At 42.4% G+C, this 23,865-nt stretch overlaps 2 protein-coding genes across 6 annotated transcripts in view; one reads left to right on the top strand and one right to left on the bottom strand.

Annotated features, from left to right (window-relative positions):
* SLC7A10 (solute carrier family 7 member 10) overlaps positions 1-4,083 on the top strand; it is a 45,578-nt gene extending 41,495 nt beyond the window's left edge. For all 3 annotated transcript variants that reach the window (XM_075189182.1, XM_075189183.1, XM_075189184.1), the window contains 3 exons: positions 1,277-1,426; positions 2,304-2,481; positions 3,573-4,083. In XM_075189182.1, coding sequence (XP_075045283.1) covers positions 1,277-1,426; positions 2,304-2,481; positions 3,573-3,703 — 459 coding nt within the window. In that variant the 3' untranslated portion in view covers positions 3,704-4,083. The remainder of the gene's footprint in view (positions 1-1,276; positions 1,427-2,303; positions 2,482-3,572) is intronic.
* A 3,430-nt stretch (positions 4,084-7,513) lies between these two features.
* Positions 7,514-23,865, bottom strand: part of LRP3 (LDL receptor related protein 3) — a 45,669-nt gene continuing 29,317 nt past the window's right edge. For 2 of the 3 annotated variants that reach the window (XM_075189186.1, XM_075189185.1), the window contains exons 3-7: positions 22,470-22,608; positions 21,336-21,544; positions 16,635-17,721; positions 13,746-13,878; positions 7,514-11,504 (exon numbers count right to left, since the gene is read on the bottom strand). In XM_075189186.1, coding sequence (XP_075045287.1) covers positions 10,695-11,504; positions 13,746-13,878; positions 16,635-17,721; positions 21,336-21,544; positions 22,470-22,522 — 2,292 coding nt within the window. In that variant the 5' untranslated portion in view covers positions 22,523-22,608 and the 3' untranslated portion in view covers positions 7,514-10,694. The remainder of the gene's footprint in view (positions 11,505-13,745; positions 13,879-16,634; positions 17,722-21,335; positions 21,545-22,469; positions 22,609-23,865) is intronic. The other variant, XM_075189187.1, reaches the window with a different exon arrangement.

Genomic DNA, 23,865 nt, shown 5'->3' on the forward strand with positions numbered 1-23,865 from the left:
TCCTTATCGCATTGATAAGGATTGAACTATTTCTCATATTTATTAAAAAAGCAACACAGGAACAGCAGTTCCAAAAAACTGCTGTTCCTGTGAAGTGGAAAACATACTTACCACTGCCTCTTCGTTCCCGAAGCAGCATGCGATGAACGGGGCTCCTCTTCTGACTCCAGTGCGCATGCGCTGAGTGAAACCCTCGGGCATGCGCACAGACATCTCCGCTCTGTCTCTGCAACTATAGTTGCAGAGAGCGAGCGGTGAGTGACAGGGAGGGATCATGTGATCCCTCCACACATGCGCTGTCCAGCTCTGCTCTTCGGAGCAGAGCTGACAGCACTGATATCTTTCAATTATACATTATCATGACAAGTTACCGAAAAAACTTTTTTTTCGTAACTTGTTAGATTGCGGTTGGGAGCAGTCACCATACTGTAGAATGGCGACTGCTCCCAAAAACGAAAAGGAGTGCAAAGCAGCAGATATCCACGATATCTGCTGCGATGCACCCTTCTTAAATATGGGGACACACAGAGGGACGTGTATTTTACAGTAAGTGCACGATAGTGCACTATCACAATTTATTAAATATACCCCTATGAGAAGTAAATATTTAATTTTATTCAATATTTGATCAATCGCAAATAGATAATGTATGTAAAAATGTATAGATGCAAGTTATTTTCTCGGCATTTCCTATCCACATATCCTGCTTACCAAATAATTGCAGCATATGGTCCTACCCAACAGTTATAAACTTGCTCAAAGCATGATACAATGTAGGCCATTACTTAAAGAGTTTCCACCTGTTTGGAACCTACCTGCAAGTCTATTCGGTGACATTGACTCTCTGTAGCTTCTGCAAAGAACGGTGAAGGTGTTTACCCTATATTTGGAATGAATACTGGTCGCACAGTGAAACTAATAACAGAATCTGGTTGGTATGGGTTACAACACCATTATATTGTGCGCCAGGTTTCCAAAATGTACCACAATGTATTCCTGATGTTTCTTGCACATGTACTATGACCAGTAGATCAGTTCTGATGTCTTAATGCTTGATTTATCTGCAAACATTCAAGCTGCATGCTCTTTACAGTCTCAGGGTTCATCATCTACAAAAACGGTGATCTATGAGGAGGACATATGGCAAACATTCCTTACTGGCACCATTGCGAATTGTAATTCAATCGTTTTAAACCTCTCATGCATTGCAGTTCTTATAGCACACGGATCGTAAAACAACTTTAACAGAACAATAATTCTGATGTTTGTATTTCAGTGTGGGGCGACAATTGTCATCATGCTGGTGGGCGATACGTACACCTTAATAAACTATGTGTCTTTTATTAACTACCTCTGCTACGGAGTAACAATTATGGGGCTAATTGTTCTCCGCTTCAAGAAACCCAACATGTTCCGACCCATTAAGGTAAGAGCAACGCGACAGTATACATTGTGCAAAGACCTTGTCTAGAACTGTATCTGTGGTGACTCCCTACATAACAGACATTGCTTCTTGTAGTAGTAAGAAAGCCTGGAACTGATTGGACAGTTTCAGAAACACTTTCCCAATTCTGCGAACAGCTGGATCTCATGAGGATTAGGGGGTGAGGGCCAAGGGCTGGATGGAAAAAATTTCAGCTCAGCAGCCTATTAGGAACATATTACAGATTAATAAATGTAGGTGACCCACTAACCTGGCCCAAGAAAGCCCAATGTGCATGTCTCCCAACCCAGCCAGCACCTGGGGAGGGCAAGGGCCAAGTGGATAGCAGCCCCAATCATCTAATAGTCACGGGGAGGTGGTGTGGTAGCTAAAAATGAAAAGTGGTCAATACCTGTGAAGTGTAAAGAACTCTGAAAAGAGTTATATATTGTATTAAACTGAATACTATATTATACTTCTCAAAATGTATTTTGTGTGTATCATTCCAATAAATCATAAATCTTGATTATAAGGAGATTAAAGTAAAGCCCCCTATAGATTTCGTAGGAAGAGGGAAATAGCCTCCTATGAATGGCAAGAGAAAGCAGTACAAAGCCAATGAACGATGACATTAGTTATACGGAGTGCGCACGTCTTGTTATTTTCAGTGTGGTTAGCATTGGTTTCATTAAATTGGAGGGAAATCAATAAAACAATTTAATCTCAAGAGTGCATTACTGAATTTCTATTTTAAACTGCAAAATAGACTATCAACACGTATATCAAAACTGTATTATACAAATATGAATAGTACATAACAAAAAAATAAATACGTAGAACTCTTGTTGGTTGACTTTGTTTGTTTTCGGCTTTGTTTTAGGTGAACCTACTGATTCCAATCACCTACCTGGTCTTCTGGGCCTTCCTCCTGATATTCAGCTTTTATTCAGAGCCAATAGTGTGTGGTGTAGGGCTCATAATTATTTTAACAGGCGTGCCAGTCTTTTTCTTGGGCGTTTACTGGAAGAACAAACCAAAGTGTGTAGACAGATTTATTGGTAAGTCTGTGGCGATTGTGGATGTGTTGTTTGCACGAACAGGGTTGTCTGACTAGTGGTTTTTTTTTTAAATGAATGCAGCGCTCTCAAATTGAAATGCTTCCTTTGACAGGGAAAGTGTGTCACGAGTTGGTGTCATTACAGAAGCGTCAGAGTGTATCACTTTTCTGGCTGGAAAAGAGATGAATTCTTAAACACTCGTTTGACGATAACCTGAGAGCTAAAAGTATGGGTGATTTGTTCGTGCATTGTTAATTGCTTAGTCTCATAACAGCGATTTCTTGCTTTGTAGCCATTGTAGGCAATGGGCTTGGTTTGGTGAGGTTTGCTGTACAATGATCTACTTCCTTTATATATCTGTACTACAAACCTCAGTAAAATGCACACGATTTCATCGCACAGTTGACAATCACTCCTGTATCCAAGCAGTGATTGGCAGACCAGATATAGATATGCTGATCAGCTGGTACAAGAAAATGGCACGGTGGCTAAGTGGTTAGCACTGCTGCCTTACAGCACTGGGGTCATGAGTTCGATTCCCGACCATGGCCTTATCTGTGTATACTGGTAGGTTAATTGGCTGCTAACAAATTGCCCATAGTATGTGTGTGTGTCTTTGTCTGTCTGTGTGTTAGGGAATTTAGACTGTAAGCCCCAATGGGGCAGGGACTGATGTGAGTGAGTTCTCTGTACAGCGCTGCGGAATTAGTGGCGCTATATAAATAAATGGTAATAATAAAAAAGTTTAAGGTTGCCGTGGAAACAGATTTTCTCCTTCTATACAATGTTATTTAGATCTGTAAGAAATGCGTACACTGTCACCTATATTAAACTATTGTGACAATTCAGAAGGCAGAGATAGAACACTGAGTTACATACATGATTTTAACATAACTCTGCAATTATTTTTTTTTACTTTAGTTGTATGTTTCATACAAGTTGATAAGATTCTAGTTCATACAGTTGTAACCATTTGTGGCACTTGACCATCCATTTTTCTTTTCTTATTCTTTGTTGCCACGTTGGTTTACACACTGCCCGTTTGTTTTGTTTCTCTTGATAAAATGACTCTGTATAAACTTCTTTTTCAGAAAACATGACATATTGTGGACAAAAAGTTTGCTACGTTGTCTATCCCCAACCCACCCTTCCGGAAGAAGACCTGGTCCCCTGTAATGACGCCCCAGTGTCCGACAATGAAAAGTCCATCAAAATGCAATGAGCGGCTTCCCGGGTTCAAACTTGCATTTTGTTTACATGCCAACTTGTGGAGAAAATGTACTTGAAGACCTAGCAATATAGAGAAAATATGGAAAGGAAGGAGTGCGGGGGGAAGCAGGAGGACATCCGGGAACACAAACACCAGGGCAGCCTTTTGGTTTTGGCAGGCGAGTCAAGCAAGGAATTGGACGCTTTGTTTTGTTATAATGTGTTAATTAACCCCTTCACTGACTGGGGAAAGAACACGGAGACCCCAGGGCACTGTTCGCCGACCATGAAATGATCCACTGTATTTTCTAACTGAGAAAACATTGTTGGCCTCCCTGTTGTATAAATTGAACAGGCCTTTTTTTCTCAATTAAAGCCTCATTTTCAACCACCTGAAGTGTATTGTGTGAGTGTGAAACTGAAATCTGAATGTTTGATTACTACGACTGCCACGCAAATAGCTCCCCCCAGTGTGAAAAAAATGGCACTGCAGCCAATGTGTTTTCAAATCGAATAGAACATTTCGAGCTGGATTTCGCTCAGTCTTTTACAGAAGGGAAAATTATTTTAAAAAAAAATTCAGTTGACAGTAAGATCATTTGCAAATCATTGTTATTAGTTTTTTCCGTCTGCTTGATGGATGAAATAAAGCACTTCAGAATGCTGTTTATTTTATTTTGAAGCAGTATCCAACTGACCTCTACAAGGAATATAGTAGGGGTTTTTACAGCTGACTCCTACTCTGCCCTGTCCGTTCTCATTTATTAAAACAGACTTTGGCAGCCAGCCTGCCTGTCTTTAGCACTCAGGGAGGTCCCAATTTTTTTTCTTGAACAAATACTTCAAATGCCGTAAATCAACCATAAGGCAGCAAATAATTAAAAACACTGATTTGCAAATCATATTCATAATCAGGACCAAAGTTTATATACACTTTTTAAGCTATGAGAGATTACATTCACCTGATTTCCTGGGGTTGCAGCAAATTTGAAATGCATTTGATAACGATATTGAGGAGCTCCCATAACGTTTGCTCTTTTATACATTTCGATTTACCCTGCAGGTGTCAATGAAGATGTTTAATCTTATTAGAGCAATATAATCAAGAGGAGGCTAGCAAAACATATTCGCAAACGCTGACCGACATAGTCATATAGTGTTTAAATTCAGAGCAGTCGTTTAATTACTGGATTAATAAGAAAAGGTCATCCACAAAGTCTACAAAATATGAGGTAGGACAAAAATAATTTATTTTCTTGAAACGGGTCTACATGGTCATAAAAAGATATATGTCACATCAATCATACATATAAACTCATGACGATCATAGTCTGGAGGTCGGTTTTTTTTTCCCCCACCAAAGACAAACGACGAAGAAAGCTCAAAAACTTATATGACAATGGCGTCAACGTCACATTCAAACATCCCAGCCATTTACGCTCCATAAATTGTTTTCCAGGCAAATAAACTGCAGTGAATTAATGTGTATCTGCTCCCTTATGTACGTAGCCCGTCAACTCACACACAACTAGACATCAAAGTGTCTCAGTGATGGCTACATCCTAACAAAAGGATAGATTCTACTCTTAAGATTGCTTCTGCTCACTGATTGGTTGCGTTCACTGTGAAGATGACAGATACACTTTAAACTAGGCATGTGCCTAGGGTTACCTTAAATTTGGAGTGTCATGTCCATGCTAATACTATTCATCTCATCTCATGCTCCACTTGCAATTCCACCAATAGCCCTTGCTGCTTTGTAAAAACATTTACATCTATATCCTTATTGTGACTGATTGCATTGTGGTTTAAAAGATTGGTTAAACACCAATAAAATTGTCTCTCTCGTTAACTTACAAATTTATTGGCTGTTTCAGAAAAGCACAGCTGATTGGACAGCCACTTACAAATTATATGAGTCTAGATATTTGCTAATATATAAGCTATATAATCCGCTATCTTATTCTGGCATACTAGGCAGTTGCAAAGGGCTGCAGCAAACATATAATTATTATAAAGTACCCATCTCCTATGTACATACCTGCCTACTATTTCTACATCTCTTCTGGGAGATGGCGAGGTAGGAAAAGAGTTGGACAGAGCTTGACGGATAGATTCGCGTTATCAAGGGAGCGGGGAAATCATGTCATCAAGTCCCACCCAGCTCAGTAAATACCTAGTGTCTGGGACAAGATGATGTGAATTGCAGTATCATGTGCTTGCCACTAGGGGTGGAATTCAGTTCTGATGGTTTTTGGAACCAATAGCAGAACTACACGACAATCCATCCACTTTAGGAGTCACCTGGTGGTCTCCCAAGCATGTGTGGGGGCCATCCTACGTGCACCCTTTGGGATTTCAGTTCCAGGACTCCCAAACATGGGGCCCGGCCAGTTCTATTTTTTGTTTATGATATAATTATATTATAACTTGATAAAGAGCCAGCTTATATTATCCAAAATCTGGCGGGGTCATTTATGAAGGCTAGCACACAGCAAAGAGGTGCTGTAACCCATAAACATTTGCGTTCATCTGAAAAACTGTATTAAAAGGAAAATCTGAGTGGTTGTTATGGGTTACAGCACCTTTTCCTCAAGTTTATACATGGCGCAAGATTTTCGGACAGTGAGTCAGTAAAAACGCATAGCCACAGAGGGCATGGAACACCCCCATGCAGCGGACCACACCATTTTATTGGGGGGGGGGGGGGGTCTGACACACTCTTTGTCCAAATTTGGAACTGGAGCCAATGTTTTAAGGTATAAAAGTCTAACACGATGTCAGCGTATAGCAGATTTCCATTTGGATTTCTATAATTTGACCCGTAACCCTATATCAACCAATCAGATGTTAGGTTTTAGTACCCTAGCCACTGACTGCTGAAATCAAATAGCTGATTGGCTGCTACAAATCAAGTATAAATTAGCTATTTATATTACATTATTTAAAGTTTAACCGCCTACTACACACAGTGTAGGCAGTCATCAGTGTAGGCTGAACCAATATCAATTCATTAGGGACTAATGATATCACTAAGGCATGAGGCAGTGATGTCACTGGCTCCTAGTGACTGGATAGGCTGCATTCTCAGTGATGTCACTGGTTCCTAGTGACTGGATAGGCTGCATTCTCAGTGATGTCACTGGTTCCTAGTGACTGGATAGGCTGCATTCTCAGTGATGTCACTGGTTCCTAGTGAATGGATAGGCTGCACTCTCAGTGATGTCACTGGTTCCTAGTGACTGGAGAGGCTGCACCCTCAGTGATGTCACTGGTTCCTAGTGACTGGATAGGCTGCACTCAGTAATGTCACTGGTTCCTAGTGAATGGATAGACTGCATTCTCAGTGGTGCCACTGGTACCTAGTGACTGGATAGGCTGCACTCTCAGTGGTGTCACTGGTTCCTAGTGACTGGATAGGCTGCATTCTCAGTGAAGTCACTGGTTCCCAGTGACTGGATAGGCTGCACTCTCAGTGATGTCACTGGTTCCTAGTGACTGGATAGGCTGCACTCTCAGTGGTGTCACTGGTTACTAGTGACTGGATAAGCTGCACTCTCAGTGATGTCACTGGTTCCTAGTGAATGGATAGGCTGCATTCTCAGTGATGTCACTGGTTCCTAGTGACTGGATAGGCTGCATTCTCAGTGATGTCACTGGTTCCTAGTGAATGGATAGGCTGCATTCTCAGTGGTGCCACTGGTACCTAGTGACTGGATAGGCTGCACTCTCAGTGGTGTCACTGGTTACTAGTGACTGGATAGGCTGCATTCTCAGTGATGTCACTGGTTCCTAGTGAATGGATAGGCTGCACTCTCAGTGGTGTCACTGGTTACTAGTGACTGGATAGGCTGCACTCTCAGTGATGTCACTGGTTCCTAGTGAATGGATAGGCTGCATTCTCAGTGATGTCACTGGTTCCTAGTGACTGGATAGGCTGCACTCTCAGTGATGTCACTGGTTCCTAGTGACTGGATAGGCTACATTCTCATGAACATTAGTAAAGCCCACAAAACGTCTGCCTCCACTTAAAATAGCGTTTTAGCAAAAACAGCTCTCTGCCACTATTTAGATTTCAAACACCTCTGCTTCCCATATAGATGAACACACACTAAATAGTGATTAAGAAAGATTAAATCAATTCACAAATTGGTGACGTTTTGCACACTCCATGATGTCTACAACATGATTTTCAGTCAATTTACCAAAACACTTAGAAAACAAATGACCGGAGGACTAAAGGCTAATCGGGAGATGAGGAATACACTGTGCATAATGTATGGAGACGTCTGAACGGTAGAAAAGTAGTCAACATTATCTTAAAGTGCCTTTTATGCAATTATAAGCAGCATAGTCACTAGTAGAAGGTTATCTTTTTATCCTTTCATCCCCTAAGTACATATGATGAATTTTTCATATTCTCTTTTAGCGTAAACAGAATACATAGTTCATTTCTAAAATATATTGCCGATTATGTCATCTGAGACTAATTGCGCTTTCTATTCTTAATAAATACTTAAAATGTGCAGAATATTCTCATAAGACCTTATACAAATATAGCGCAAAATGAACAGGTATTTAGCCAACAACATCCAGTCAAATAATAGATCTTTTTTCTCATGGTCTTGAAGTTCAACAAATGGAAAGTTCTGTATGATTGGCTGCATCATTTAGATATATATATATATATATAGTTACCCATTGCAACCAGAGGGTTCCATAACAATTGCCTTCAATTCTTATTGTATGTCCAAAGTATCATTACACTGCTGAATTTCATTTGCTGGCCAGTACTTCAATTGGCTTGTTATACCATAAAAAAAAATTCTTAGTAAAGGGATATATTAGTGGGTACTCGGCAAAATAATTTCATACCATTACTTTTAAATATATATACCATTGCTGTACAATTTGCAACTTAAGACCTGGTATTGGGTATACATTTAACAAACAAGGGGGTAAATGTATCAAGCTGCGAGTTTCCGGCGGGATTGAAAAGTGGAGATGTTGCCTATAGCACCAATCAGATTCTAGTTTATCATTTATTTAGTACATTCTACAAAATGACAGCTGGAATCTGATTGGTTGCTATAGACAACACCTCCACTTTTCAAACCTGCAGCTAGATAAATCTACCCCAAGGTGTTCCATATTATCCATGTTTATGAACAGATGTGACACTGTCCATATCATGACACAAATTAATTGACTATTAAATATAAAACCCAGTTTGTAACTGGGATTTATTTTGCGTAGGCAACAAAACATATACATCGGCCAAATACTTGTAGCTCTGTACATTTGTATTTGTAATTACCAGAGGGTTGTGGGGGCAGCCATATTTGAAATACATCTGACTCATAAGAGCTCTGAGGGCCTGATGGACAGTTAAATGTAAAAATTTGACTTTTGCGTAAACGTAGGAATAAAGTAAAAGTACATTAGCCACAATTATCGATTTGGGAACTTGCATCAGGGCTAAGAAATGTTCAAAAAATACACCTCCTAACAGGGGCAAACGCAGGATGTAGAGGGGGAGTTTCCACACCACGCTGCCAGTGGGCGTGACCAGCATGCATGGGGGCGTGGCTATGATATTGGACAGTGCTTGGCTGCTCTCCAACTCTTCCTATCCCCATAATATACATGGGCAATGCTGCGTGCACTACTGTTAGGTGCACGCAGCTCTCCCTTTTCAAGCAGAGCCGTGTGAAGCGGGGGCAGGGTCCACCCACCTCAATTATACAGTGCCCCAGCCTTGGAGGGGGGGTTGCAGGCACTAGAAAACCCCCTTGGTTTGCCTATGCCTAAAAAGGTACATCTGAAAGATATATGTAAGCCATACGTGCACTTCTAAGAGACACGGTACTTGCACTTGAACTTGGTGATTGCACGTGAACGTATAAGACACTCACGACTCAATATATGGGCACAAACTGTGCACACACGCAGCAGATTTTATGCAACGGACACTTTTGCGTGGCGCAAAACGTACTTGCATCCAAATCAGACCCTAATCCTTCACATAGGCAGCAAACAGACAGTGGCACCTTTATGCTAAAATAATTTTCTCCAAGGGAAACAGACTTCCACGCCCGCATGGAGCACATTTAATTTAAATTACACATAGGTGACGTTCTGTGACATTATTACTGCCCAACAGTGCATGCTGGAACTTGTAGTTCTACAACAGCTATGCAGCCACACGTTGCCTGTCTGGGACGGTCAAAGTGACCAAGTAAATGATGTCACAATATGAAAACAATTGCTGATACATTTGCCATCTTACAAACTTCATATAAAAACACTATTTTAATTATAGTTCTGCATTAAGTTACATTTATTGTACTTTACATGAAGTTTTAATTTAAATATGTTGTGGGCGCTGTTAAAACCCTTTTTTGTACAGTAATTGGTCGTAGTTTAGAAATCAGAACCAAGAAAAGCTTATTCCGTACAACGTCACCCATATTCCAGAACATGTGACCCAACCGATGCTTTCCGGAGTAGCCACCGGATTGCTCAGTAAATCTAGATTATCTGTAGCGATTCGTCAAAGCCCTTCAGCCGTTGCCCCCTGCTCAACGCAAGAAAACTGCAGAAAATAAGTGTCAGACGACAGAAAGCTGGGATGCTTAATGGTAGAATAATTAGGATCCAAGGATTATTTAAAAAACAAAACGGATGTATTTTACACCTAATGCTGCACAATGCAATTGGTGAGAAAACCCCCCAGGGAAACTAGTAAACCAATTATTCATTTCTAATGAGGTATTAAAGGCTCACGTACTGTAGACGTCTACAGGAAGTCATCATTTTCAACTCTACGCACTGAATTCCGTTTACGACCCCCCTGTAGAAATCAACTCATATAACAACAGAACCTCGAATGAGCGTGGACATGGTTATAGAATATAAAAATATATGCTGCGTGCCGAGATATGGAATCTTTACAAAAACGTACAAAAAAACCTATGCCATTGATACGATAGGAGGAAACGTCATTAGCAAATCAATAAGGATTCGTCATCGCTGGTGCTGCTTTCCGAGAGGGGATGAGAGGTCTGTGGCGTTGGCCCTACCGTTGAGTGCCGATAATTGGCATGTACCCCCAAAGGCTCTTCCTGGCAAGAAGTTACACAGCTGTGTGGCTGCTCGTTCACCTGAATTTGGACATTCGTTGAGCTGTCTAAGTGGTCAGTGTTTTTCAAAGGCAATCTTAAGGGTTCCTTGTTGCGTTGATGGCTATGGCTTCCCCTGCTGGAACCAGAAGCAGTTCTTTCCGATAGAGGCACCAAATAAAACGTGTCCGAGAGATCTGCCGACGTCGGATCTCCCAGACTCGCTCCAAGATCTTCTCTTATGGCTGGATTATAAAAACCGTGGCAAGGATTTTCAGAGTCTGAAAGTGCAGTAGACGATTCCACCGCTGCCTCCATATGCAAATCCAAACAAGCCTGCGGCAAAATGTTTAAAGGAAGCTGCTCCGCAACTTCCAGTTCAATATGCAACTCGCCGGCAACCAAGTCGGATCCTGGTCCCACTTGGTTGCCGGTTTGCGTGTGCGTGTTGCATCTCTCCGGAGGTGTCGACGGGCTGTGCCAGTTCTCCTCACTTCTGCCGATGTCCGTCTCGCCGCATCGTGTCTGTGAGAGCAGCGAGGACGTCAACAAAGGAATCTGCCCTCTGGCACGCGGATGGTGGAATAACCTGTTCCACAGGCGCCCCAAACGTCTTCTGGAAGAGTTCCTCCTGGAAGAATGTCGCCGCATCTGCCGGCGCATTGCCGTGCGAATGTTCTGTAGCATGGAAACCTGGAAGCAGGAAAACAGTGTTAATTATGCAAAGACAGACGCATTTTACTATCAGGACCTGTCTAAAATGGGATTTCTACCCTTATGTAGCAGAAATGGCTGAACCCTACTTAAATCTCTTCTTTAGGGAAACAATCATAGAACCTAGGAAAAACTAGAAAACAGGTGCACAGTTTAAATGATTTTATATTATTCAAATAATTTAAAAGTACCATCTAGAAGCAAGTTGTATGTATATACTTCATTCATATAGAGGTGCGTTCGACACCACAATCTCCTTGCATCAATTTGGCATGATCCTCAGATCACTATAGTGCTGCTGGGGGATCCTGCTCCTTCCACTATATAACTCTCAGTCTGTGGCTTCCTGCTGCCTCTATTCCCCTCCTCACATCATGTCACTGCCCCTGTCACATGCAGCCCTGTCCTCACTAACACATCACTAATCTCCTGATATACTCTGTGCTGCTGGAGACCCTGCTCCTTCCACTATATAACTCTCAGTCTGTGACTTCCTGCTGCCTCCATTCCCCTCCTCACATTATGTCACTGCCCCTGTCACATGCAGCCCTGTCCTCACTAACACATCACTCATCTCCTGATATACTCTGTGCTGCTGGGGACCCTGCTGTTTCCACTATATAACTCTCAGTCTGTGGCTTCCTGCTGCCTCCATTCCCCTCCCCACATCATGTCACTGCCCCTGTCACATGCAGCCCTGTCCTCACTAACACATCACTCATCTCCTGATATACTCTGTGCTGCTGGGGACCCTGCTGTTTCCACTATATAACTCTCAGTCTGTGGCTTCCTGCTGCCTCCATTCTCCTCCTCACATCATGTCACTGCCCCTGTCACATGCAGCCCTGTCCTCACTAACACATCACTCATCTCCTGATAAACTCTGTGCTGCTGTTTTACAGAACAAATGATCATTAGGCCTGGGTCTATTTATTGGAGACAAGTTTTATCCTGGGATTTTGCGAAGCAGCAAACACAATTGATGTGGTGCAGTACCACACTATGGCCAGCAGGCTTACTGCTGAAATGTTTCCTTCTGTACTAAATTAAAAGGTTTTATAAACATGTTCAATAAAACATATCTATATATTTTTAAGTACACAGAACCGCATTTCTCAATGTATTTGCTATTTTTTATTTCACAGAATATTTAAAATAAATCACTGAAAAAATGTACGTTATTTGGTTTTACCAAGCAATAACTTTTCAACAAAGCCTCCTTCTAACCTGGGAGCAGCTATATTTCATTCCACATAAGAACAGCTATATTAACAATTATAATTTTTCTGTATATCAATAAATAAATAAGAGGTAATATAGTTTGCCCTCTCACAGTAGTGATACAAAGTAATAGGCTTTTATTGCAGAATGATTTCTTGAACCAAGTGAAGAGTTAAACATTAAGGGGTATATTTACTAAACTGCGGGTTTGAAAAAGTGGAGATGTTGCCTATAGCAACCAATCAGATTCTAGCTGTCATTTTGTAGAAGGTACTAAATAAATGAAAGCTAGAATCTGATTGGTTGCTATAGGCAACATCCCCACTTTTTCAAACCCGCAGTTTAGTAAATCTAGCCCTAAGGCTCAAAATTACTAATCTCCGAAGAGGTTAAAATTACCCCATAATTAATGGGATTACCCCATTAATTAGCAACAAGGCTATTTATCATTATAGAATCTTCCCATAGATTGTAAGCTTGCGAGCAGGGCCTTCTCACCTCTTTGTCTGTTTTACCCAGTTTGTTTATTAGTTTATTACGTTTGTCCCCAATTGTAAAGCGCTACGGAATATGTTGGCGCTATATAAATAAATTATGATGATGATGATGCTATATCTGTTGCAGTCCCAGCCTTATCGTTCGCAAATCTAGTCCCATTAGGTGTTTATTGGGACTACAATTAAGCACTATTTATCAAAGTTTGACAGCTATAACGCCATCTCTTTAATTTCTTGCTTTTGCTATTTTTTAATTTTGCATGGCATTTAAAAAAAAAAAAAAAAAAAAAAAACACCTATCCAATGCCCATCATGTTAACCACTGCTAGTAAAGTGAATAGCCAACATAAGCCAGTAAATAATTGCTGAGATCGAAAGTCAACCATTAGCAGACAGTGAAAAGACATCAGATAAATCGAGTCACTTATTCTGATGGTCAATGTACTGATTGGCTATACTCAGCTATGGTACTGTAGGTGAATATATATGGATATTTCTTTACTTGAGAGTCACTGACAGCTGGAAAGTCCTCAACTGGAGGAATGAGTCCCTGCGCAATGAGTTGCCCATAGGAAGGAGGAGCCTCTCGCCTCACAAACTCCGCCTCCAGACGGGTCATCTGAGTTTCAAATGCCCTGCAGAAAAAATAAATAAAAAAAAATCATGAATAAAATCTGTATCAACGGGGAATTCTTAGGTCATTGCTTATATCCGTTGAGTACTGAGGTCAGGTGACCAAACTCCTGGGCGATTCTAATATCCTTATAATGTACTATAGAGGGATAAGTTGTTGCAAAAATGTTTTCTAATTGGGCATTATTAGACAGTATAATAGAAGGGGTCGGTTGATTTGCTTTCCATATAATCATTCTGCAGATTCTAATTACACTGCAGATTTACATATACTAACATTAATGTGAGCAGTCATGCTGCTTTCTGAAGTGTAACTTAAAAGTTTACATTGCAATAACGTGGGTGAAACGCGTTTTATGGGCAGCACGGTGGCTCAGTGGTTAGCACTTCTGCCTCACAGCGCTGGGGTCATGAGTTCAATTCCCGACCATGGCCTTATCTGTGTGTAGTTTGTATGTTCTCCCCGTGTTTGCGTGGGTTTCCTCCGGGTGCTCCGGTTTCCGCCCACACTCCAAAAACATACTAGTAGGTTAATTGACTGCTATCAAAATTGACCCTAGTGTCTCTCTCTGTTTGTCTGTCTGTCTGGTGTGTATGTTAGGGAATTTAGACTTTAAGCTCCAATGGGGCAGGGACTGATGTGAGTGAGTTCTCTGTACAGTGCTGCGGAATCAGTGGCGCTATATAAATAGCTGATGATGATGATGATGAGGGGGATTCAGGTGACAATTTCTTATCATCAAAGCAGTAACCACATGAAGTTATCAAGTAATGGCATTAAACACACTGCAGTTAATGAGAAGTCTGCAGTGTAAACAAGGACGTCAATGACTATGAACCCTATATAATCAATACCATATGCCTCGCTAACTATCTAGTGAAAAGTATGTAATCTATATTTAGTGATATCAGTAAATATGACGTCTATAAAAACAAAGAACGTTTTCTTTTAAATCGTAAAAACTTAATGATAAACAAAATTTTGTAGGGGAAAAAACTCTTTAAAATATTGATATATTATATAAAGGTCATATGTTATATAAAAACATGTTTTAGACAACATTTACACTTTACAAACGGTGATGAGAAATAAAGTTACAATACAGATTGAATAATGGTTTATTCAAAGGGCATTTGAGCATGGACAGCACGGTGGCTCAGTGGCTAGCACTTCTGCCTCACAGCACTGGGGTCATGAGTTCGATTTCTGACCATGGTCTTATCTGTGTGTAGTTTGTATGTTCTCCCCGTGTTTGCGTGGGTTTCCTCTGGGTGCTCCAGTTTCCTCCCACACTTCAAAACATACTGGTAGGTTAATTGGCTGCTATCAAAATTGACCCTAGTCTGTATGTTAGGGAATTTAGACTGTAAGCTCCAATGGGGCAGGGACTGATGTAAGTGAGTTCTCTGTACAGCGCTGCGGAATCAGTGGCGCTATATAAACAAATGATGATGATGAGCCTGAGAACAAAATCTGAGCCAGTTGCCCTAACATCCCCCGACATTCCTCATCGACAGACGTTTCACCCATGTTGCCGGCCAGTCTGGTGGGCTTCCAACACGTGCATCACTTGTCCCTTGTTTGTGATCCTTATGCCTTGTCCCCCAAGTGTCCTGAATGCTCTCTTATGCCTGTATTACGTCTCATTTCTGCCTCTTTCATGGATGAAACTCCCCATGTCCCATGTCTGTCCCCCTCATACCTTCCCCAACGTTTCCATCTCCCCCTTTCTCCCAGTCTGGCTCCCGCCCTACGTCCTTACACAAGGATCAGTGAGACCTGTTCAGTAGATACCAGAGATTTTCTAGTCCTGGCTTCCCATAGAAGCGCTGTGTGATGTCCTCGCACAGAGGTAACAATTTATAAAGCCTCCTATAACTGTTAAATTAGCCACACTGGTGCCTCTGCTGTCACAAGGAGGGGTTAGAAACTCAGCCCTAAGACCACACAGGTATAAGATCTATTATATACAATGCCTGTGTCTTATGTTTTCTGGATGAGGGATTTTCTAGAAATATAATTGGAGTGCTATGTCTAAAATACACTACATTACATTTAAAAATTCCTCCTAGCCAGAGCCGGATTTAGACCTCATGGGGCCCTAGGCAAGATACTGGTTCGGGGCCCCCTCCCTGAAAAAATCCATAGCACTATAGTTTTTTAGCATAACATATACACCTATTCAGGGGCTGGCTGGCAGACTTTTGCCCGGGGGGCAAGCACATAGCACTAGCCCATAAGTAACGGCCCATTTTTAAAGGTCAGTCTCACCGCGTGCCCTGGGAGGGCCCTCTGAGGACCGCTGGGCCCTAGGCAATTGCCTAGGTTGCCTAGTGGTAAATCCGGCCCTGCTCCTAGCATTCACATCCGGAGTAAATCATTTAGCAGCGCTCCACACAGTGATACATAAAACCTAAAACGGCAGCGGAGATTTACTTATCCACAAAGTTCTGACAAACAGAGATTTAACGAAACGGTTTTACGGACACCAGATTCTGTACCTGAAGTTGCCGTTGCGATTGCTCCGGCTGTTACCCCTGTTGCTTCGCTACCGCTTGGCGGAAACCCTCAGCTAACATCACCTTTCTAAACTGCATTTTTATGCTAGATTTTTTTTTTGATAGAACTTGAAAATTTTAACATGGAAAATGACGGCAAAAAACATTTAACACCATACATTTTTTTTTTTGCTTTGTTTTTAAATACCAGTAGAATAAAGAATACATTCATGGTAGTTGGAATGAAGAACCGTCTCACCTGTACTCGCGGCTTCTTAGTGAATAGAGTTTGAAGGCGCAGCCCAGTGCGATGACCAGCAGTAGACCGCACACCAAGCTGCCAATTAGCGCGGCAGTGATGACTTTCCTGGGTACGATCACCAAACAGTTCTGCTCATCGCTCCCGTCCTGGCAGTCTTCCTGGCCATCGCACCGCCACGTCTCAAAGATACACAGGTTAGTACCACAGTGAAAGTTCCCCGGTTGGCATGTAAAGCAGTTTTTTTCATCAGAGCCGTCCGGACAGTTCTTCTGGTTATTGCATCGGTCGAGGTAGGAATAGCACAGGCCGCTACCACCCTCACAGGGGTACTCGTTGATTTGGCAAGCCGGACAGTTCTCTTCGTCTTTGCCATTAGGGCAGTGCCACCAACCGTCACAATTTTGGCTGTCCGAGAAGCAAATCTCATCTGTTCCGCAGGGACGTTCCCACGGGAGGCAGTACCCTTTGACCTGGTAAGTGGCATTAAAACCATGGCCTATGCTCTTCGGGCGTGCGTGGTACGACAACGTGAGCTGGCCGTTTGCCGACTCCGCGCTGACCGTGTGGCGGTTGTTGCGGAACGAGAGACTCTGCAAGAGTTTATGGCTCCGCTCTCCTATGCCTTCGTACACTCTCACGTAGTCGCTGTATCCCAGCTGCAAGTCGATTTGTAGAATCACGTGGCGGTTGTCCTGAGTGTCAACGTACCACGTGCACTGGAGATCCGGCCGGCCGTTGCCAACGCGGAAAAAGTCCGGTGAGGCAAAAGAGCTGTAGAAGTTGCCGAGCTTCCCTCCGCACGTCAAATCCGGGCAGTTGTCTTCGTCCGAGCCGCTGATGCAGTCTCTCACGGAGTTACACCTCAGCTCGTTGGACATGCACTGCGTGGAATGAGCCACGTTACAGGGGAACGTTCCCAAAGGACACAGGCTGGTGTGGAATTCCGTGGACGGAGCCGTGCAGTTTCGTTCATCAGAGTTATCTCCACATTCATCCACAGAATTGCATTTCCACGTGTTCGGGATACACTTCCCATTCCCACAAAGAAACTCATCCGCGGGACAAGAGCTCAGTCCCATTTTCCCTTTTGGAAAAAAGCAGAGAAGTAATATTATCATTAGACAATAAAAAACAGGCTATTGCTCCCTCTTAAACTTAAATCTGCAATTGGTGGAATACTTTGAAGGAACTCCACATATTTGAGACCAATAAGGGACAATCTTCTGAAATATTACGGGCCCAAGTCATTAAGGAAAGTAAAGCAAAATAAATGAGTAACTTTGCACCTGGGGAAAAACCATGTTGCATTGTTGGGGGAGGTACATTTGTGGGGACAGATTTATAGCTGGAGTAGGGCATGTCCTAGATCAACTTTAAATGTCAAGTGTAATAATAAAGCTTTAAAAGTATTTGTGTGCTACATAAAAAAACAGCCAGTATTTAATTTACGTGCAAGATAATAAACTAATTTGCACCCCTTGGTTTGTCCAGGACAAAATGTACTCCTTTTTTTGCCTGACTTTCCTTAATGACTCAGGCCCTACATATTTTAAAACAATATATTTTGAAGAGGTCCCCTGAATAAATCATTTACTCCCATGTCAGTAAAATCTTTAGTTTAATAAGGATTATGTTGTAAACACAAACAAATATTATTCCAGTATAATAACTAGGCCGTTAGTGGCACTGTTAAACATGCCTATAAAGGTTGTTTGTCTTGTACACAATGACCTATTTCCCGCTGTTTCAGTAAACGAACAGAGGGAAAAAGATCAACCTTGCTTATAAATAGGTTGTCTCTCCCTCTGTGGAAGCTGCATCCAGCCTGTTCAAACCTCATTTGTTTTTCCTAGAAGTGGTGCCATCGTTCTTATGCATTTATTTTGAATTTGATGCCATTTGCAGTGTGAAACAAACTAAAGACATTTTGGCCTCTGGTTTAGCATCATTCAGGGCCTGATTCATTAACGAACGCAAATGCCGATACGTGCCGTAATTTGCATTAAATTGCACTGTTCATGCCCAGAAACGAACGCCAGAGAACGCAAGTGGATGCAACTCATCTTCAAGAATACTTATGTCAGCCGACGACTTCAGGGAAGGAAAGGTGAAGGGAAGAGGTGTATTCACATAGTCATTATGAGGGTGGGCCAAGATCGAACGCAGCCAGCAGCGTCCGATTCAAGCTTTGTGCATCATCATCATCTCTCAGGTACATGTTTTTCAGTCGTGTCACTTGCACTAGCTACAGGTCAGGTGTAAGTTCTGATTACTAGTGATGACAGTCTGTAATTTGTATTTCAACTAGTTGGACGTATTAGCTTCATACAGAGATACATTTGACACCACAGTCTTCCCACACCAGCGTACAGGAGCCATACATCTCTACTCTGTGCTGCTGGGGGACCCTGCTCCTTCCACTATATAACTCTCAGTCTGTGGCTTCCTGCTGCCTTCATTCCCCTCCTCCCATCATGTCACTGCCCCTGTCCTCACTAACACATTACTCATCTCCTGATATACTCTGTGCTGCTGGAGGACCCTGCTCCTTCCACTATATAACTCTCAGTCTGTGGCTTCCTGCTGCCTTCATTCCCCTCCTCACATCATGTCACTGCCCCTGTCACATGCAGCCCTGTCCTCACTAACACATTACTCATCTCCTGATATACTCTGTGCTGCTGGAGGACCCTGCTCCTTCCACTATATAACTCTCAGTCTGTGGCTTCCTGCTGCCTTCATTCCCCTCCTCACATCATGTCACTGCCCCTGTCCTCACTAACACATCACTCATCTCCTGATATACTCTGTGCTGCTGTGGAGACCCTGCTCCTTCCACTATATAACTCTCAGTCTGTGGCTTCCTGCTGCCTCCATTCCCCTCCTCACATCATCATGTCACTGCCCCTGTCACATGCAGTCCTGTAGGTGATTGGTAACAGTAACAAAATAAAAAATAAAAATGAACCTAAATAAATACAAGTTCTCTGCCCCGCCCTGAACACCGCCGCCCTAGGTTTGATATGCAGTAAATACAGTCCTGATAATGACAAGGAGAATCACACCTCTCCAAAGTATTAGTTTTCATTAGGGGGGGGTTGATAAAGGCTTCTATAGAGCGGTGAGATCACATTAGTCGAACTTGTGACACTAGAGAGTAATATGAACACTTGGCTAAATCTTTCCAGCCTGAAAGATAATTTCTATCAAATTCCACTTAAGAGACTCGGTACAGACATATGCTGTGATTCACAACACCTCAGCTCTTCTGCCAGTAAGATCTAGATGGATAATAACAGGAAACATGAGAGACGCGGAGGGGAGGAATGGAGCCTCGCCACGATGAAGAAGTGATGGAAAAATCAAATGGATGCAAAGGATTCTGGGTATGCACAAGAGAGCAACTCTCGTGGAAAATAAAATGCAATGCTCTGTACAGTAAGTAAAAACAATAACACCATATCAGCTGCATCTTCCATATCTTTTCGTTACGAGAAAAGGTGATTAAACTTGTACATGAAGATGTCATTTCAGGTCTGCAACGTGTGTTGGATTAAAGACAACTTGTTACCCCTGAGAGAGATGATTCTCTCCATGGTGCCTTGTACACTATGTAAGTGTGAAAATCCTGTTCCACTAGGGAGAGAAAAACAGTACAACGCTGTGTGCGGATTTCTCAGTCTTGGCTTCATTCCCAGTTATTACGATCTGGACCCCTCCCGGATTACAATTACCAAACAATGATGCCCGCAGCTTATCTAGAATGTTGTGGATTCCATGGCAGCTTAGATCCAACCAAAAATGTTCTGCCCTCTATAATAGACAGTCCCAAAACTTTGGCTGAGTCGTTATGCACCCTGTGGGCACCACTGCCTGGGAAGTCTACTCAGTGGGGAAACAAAGGCAGTTAACGAGCGTAAACGGGGCTGATTGTTACCAATTAACATACATAAACGTGGAAATCACCTTCAATAATTAGAGATGATTATACTGGATGAAATAATTACCACCCATAGGCAAACCGAGGGGGGGGGGGGGTTCCTAGTGCCTGAAAACCCCCTCCAAGCCACGTGCAGTACTGTTAGTGCACCTAACAGTAGTACACGCAGCATTGCCCATGTATATTATGGGGATAGGAAGAGTTGGAGAGCAGCCAAGCACGTTCTAAAGTTATAGCCACGCCCCCATGCATGCTGGTTACGCCCACTGGCGGCGTGGTGTGGAAACTCCCCTCTACAAATCCTGGGTTGGCCCCTGCCACCATAATAATAGATTTATTTATTAACTATTATTTATAGACACCTTAATATTATGCCATCATTCACATCAAACCCTGCCCCAGTGGAGCTTACAATCTATATTTCCTAGCACACGTAAACACACACACACACACATAGGTTAATTTTGTCAGAAGCCAATTAACCTACCCGTATGTCTTTGGAGTGGGGAGATAACCCACACAAACATGGGAGGAACATACAGGCTTCACACAAACATGGCACTGGTCAGTATCAAACTCATGACCCCAACGTCGTGTGGTTACGCCAACAAGAATCTGCCTTTAAAGCGGACCATAAAAATATATAGATTGAGCAGAATTTAAAACATTCAGATCTATAGAAACAAACCCTGATTTGTCCACCTCTAAGGTACAAGATTCCCAAGATTCTGAACTCCATCCCATAGGATTGGTCCTACCTCTAATATAGGAAAGCCGGAATCCCTGAGATTGCCCGGAACTGGAGGCATCGGAATGGAAGAATATCCAGACGTGATCCCGTGACGAGGTAAAGGCCGGAGGGATGGTGGAGCCACAAACTTTGTATTCTTCCCGTTTAGAAGACGGGCCAATCAATAGCCAGTCAACAGCACACTTGTGAGAATCTTGTAGGTCGAAATTCTTAAAACTATTGAATACAAGACCAAAAGACAAACACTAAGTTCAATTCTTCTTTTTGCAGATAATAAAATGATCTGGTGTCTTTAGATCTCATAAATTGAACTGACTATGCAACAGATTTTCATACTGATGATGCCAGAACTCGCCAATTATTTAGGATTTTAGGATATTTGGTAACATCCAGTCGAGAGCGCCACATGTGTATAGCTGGGCCGCACAGCAGCACCTAAGTGGATGACTTGGTGTCTATTGCTTGGAATTTATTTTCCTATTTTTTGGACCGTAATAGTCTCATGATCCAAATATTAAGTAACTTGTTTATTATACTTAAACTTATGCAGACACACAGTCAGTCTGCTACAAAGACACAGGCTCACAGCTCTCAGCGTGTCATGTGATGGCAGAGGGGGAGAATGAGGATGTCACAGTGCAGACAGAGCTCAGAGAGGTGTTCCAAAGCCTCTCTGCTTACAACATCACGTGCCATGTGACTGTGGTTGCCATGGTAGTCCTGAATCATGAATCAATAGCAACATGAAGGAAAAAAACAAGGGAAAATGGCAAATCCCAACATTTTTCTTATAGCCTACCACTATGTTTTATGTTAAAAATTAAAATATATAAAAAAACACCTGTTTTTTTCACAGCAATTGTGCTTTAAATGCTGTAGTAAATAGAAAAAAAAAAAAAAATGTTGCAAAATCATAATAGCCATGTAAGGATATGAATCTAAACATTTAAATGAAAACAGTTTGATTGGAAGTCTGCTTTAATATTTTTTAATAGCAGAAGATATCCATCAATATTTTATCTCTTATTCATGTACCCAGTGTAATGACTTTCACTGAATGAATTAATAAGTTAAAAAAAAGAAAATGTAAGTGAGAAATAGCTGAGTGGAAATAGTTGTATTACCTAATATAGTGTATTACCTAATGGTTATGACATCATCATGGTCTCCCTGGATGTACCAACTGCAGTTCATGGTAGGGGGGTAGTTCAATGGCCAGGCTGGACTGTAGATGACCCCTCTCCTCTCCGTGTGTTGCTCCAGTTTACCACTGCAAGCGGCTGGCGAGAAACACAACAAAACCTCAGATTTTGTACCCAGACCCAAAATACCCAGCAACAGGTTTACAATGACAATGTAAACAACAATACACAAATCCAAGAAGGAGTCATCTGCACACTGGCCTATGTTCTCCAAATGCAACACCAACTCAGTCCCCTAACCTCGTGGTCTACACGCAGGTGGGACATTAAGAGTTCAGTGGCAATAGCATATAGTTACGGGGAGAAAAATAGTCCAAAATCCAACCATTAGCACACACCCACCATTAGGCATTATACAGTAACTTCACACATCAACATAGTGAAGATTGAAAATCTATATACACACTGTACAAATTGGTGTCTCTGCCCGGTATACAGACAGTTTGGTCATGGTGCACGATACAGAGTATAACTTTATTGAGCCTCAATGACAACACTTTAGCTACAGAATGTATGTTGAACATAATCTGGGAGGTGGACCTAAAGGACTTTTGGAGTAGGGTATCCTTACCCGGCTTGTGGAGGACAATTCTAGGAACTTGTAGAGGCAGGGAGTATATGCTGTGTTCCAGAGCTGTAGCAGGAGAGGCGTTGGGGATAAAAGTCCTCTACGTACAGCTTGTAACACTCTACGGGTGTGCCATCCAATCCAGAGGTTTCCCCATTAGGAAAAAAAGCAAAATACAGAATGGTATCTGATTTGTCCAATTGTTAGGAGAATGTCCAGAGAATCGCTCTACTCTGGGGTGAGAGAAGGAAGCATCAAATCTGAGAGGATCGAAGACGTCTACAGTTTGCCAATTGGAGTAGTGGAGGTTGTCACAACTTTAGGCGTAGAGTACCTGCTAACGTTGGCACAACTCGAGAGGAAGGTGCGAAATCTAGCGTGCCCCTGGTTTTCACCAAGAACCCCCGCAAGGAGGTATGGGCTCCGCTGCAGGAGACACGCAGGTGGCGGTCCTTCACCGAGTCATATAGCGAGGCACAGAATGAGAATAGTCTGGTGAGCCGGTACGGTAACGTGCTGGCAACGAGGTACACGGGGGAATTCAGAAGAGAGGTCAGACAAGCCGGGTCGGTTACAGGCTGGAGCAACAATGAACAAGGGAAAATCCAAAAGAGAAGTCAAACAATCTGGGTAGTAGGGGCACAGGAATAGCAGAAGTAGTCAGGCCGGCGGTCCGGCCGGAAGTCTTACCGAGAGCGTCCAGGCGACCGCCCCGAGGAAGCAGCGGGACGGCGCCTGACAGAGGTATAGACCTGGGCACGTTAATC

This window comes from Mixophyes fleayi, chromosome 10 (genome assembly GCF_038048845.1).
Source record: "Mixophyes fleayi isolate aMixFle1 chromosome 10, aMixFle1.hap1, whole genome shotgun sequence".
NCBI lineage: Eukaryota > Metazoa > Chordata > Amphibia > Anura > Limnodynastidae > Mixophyes > Mixophyes fleayi.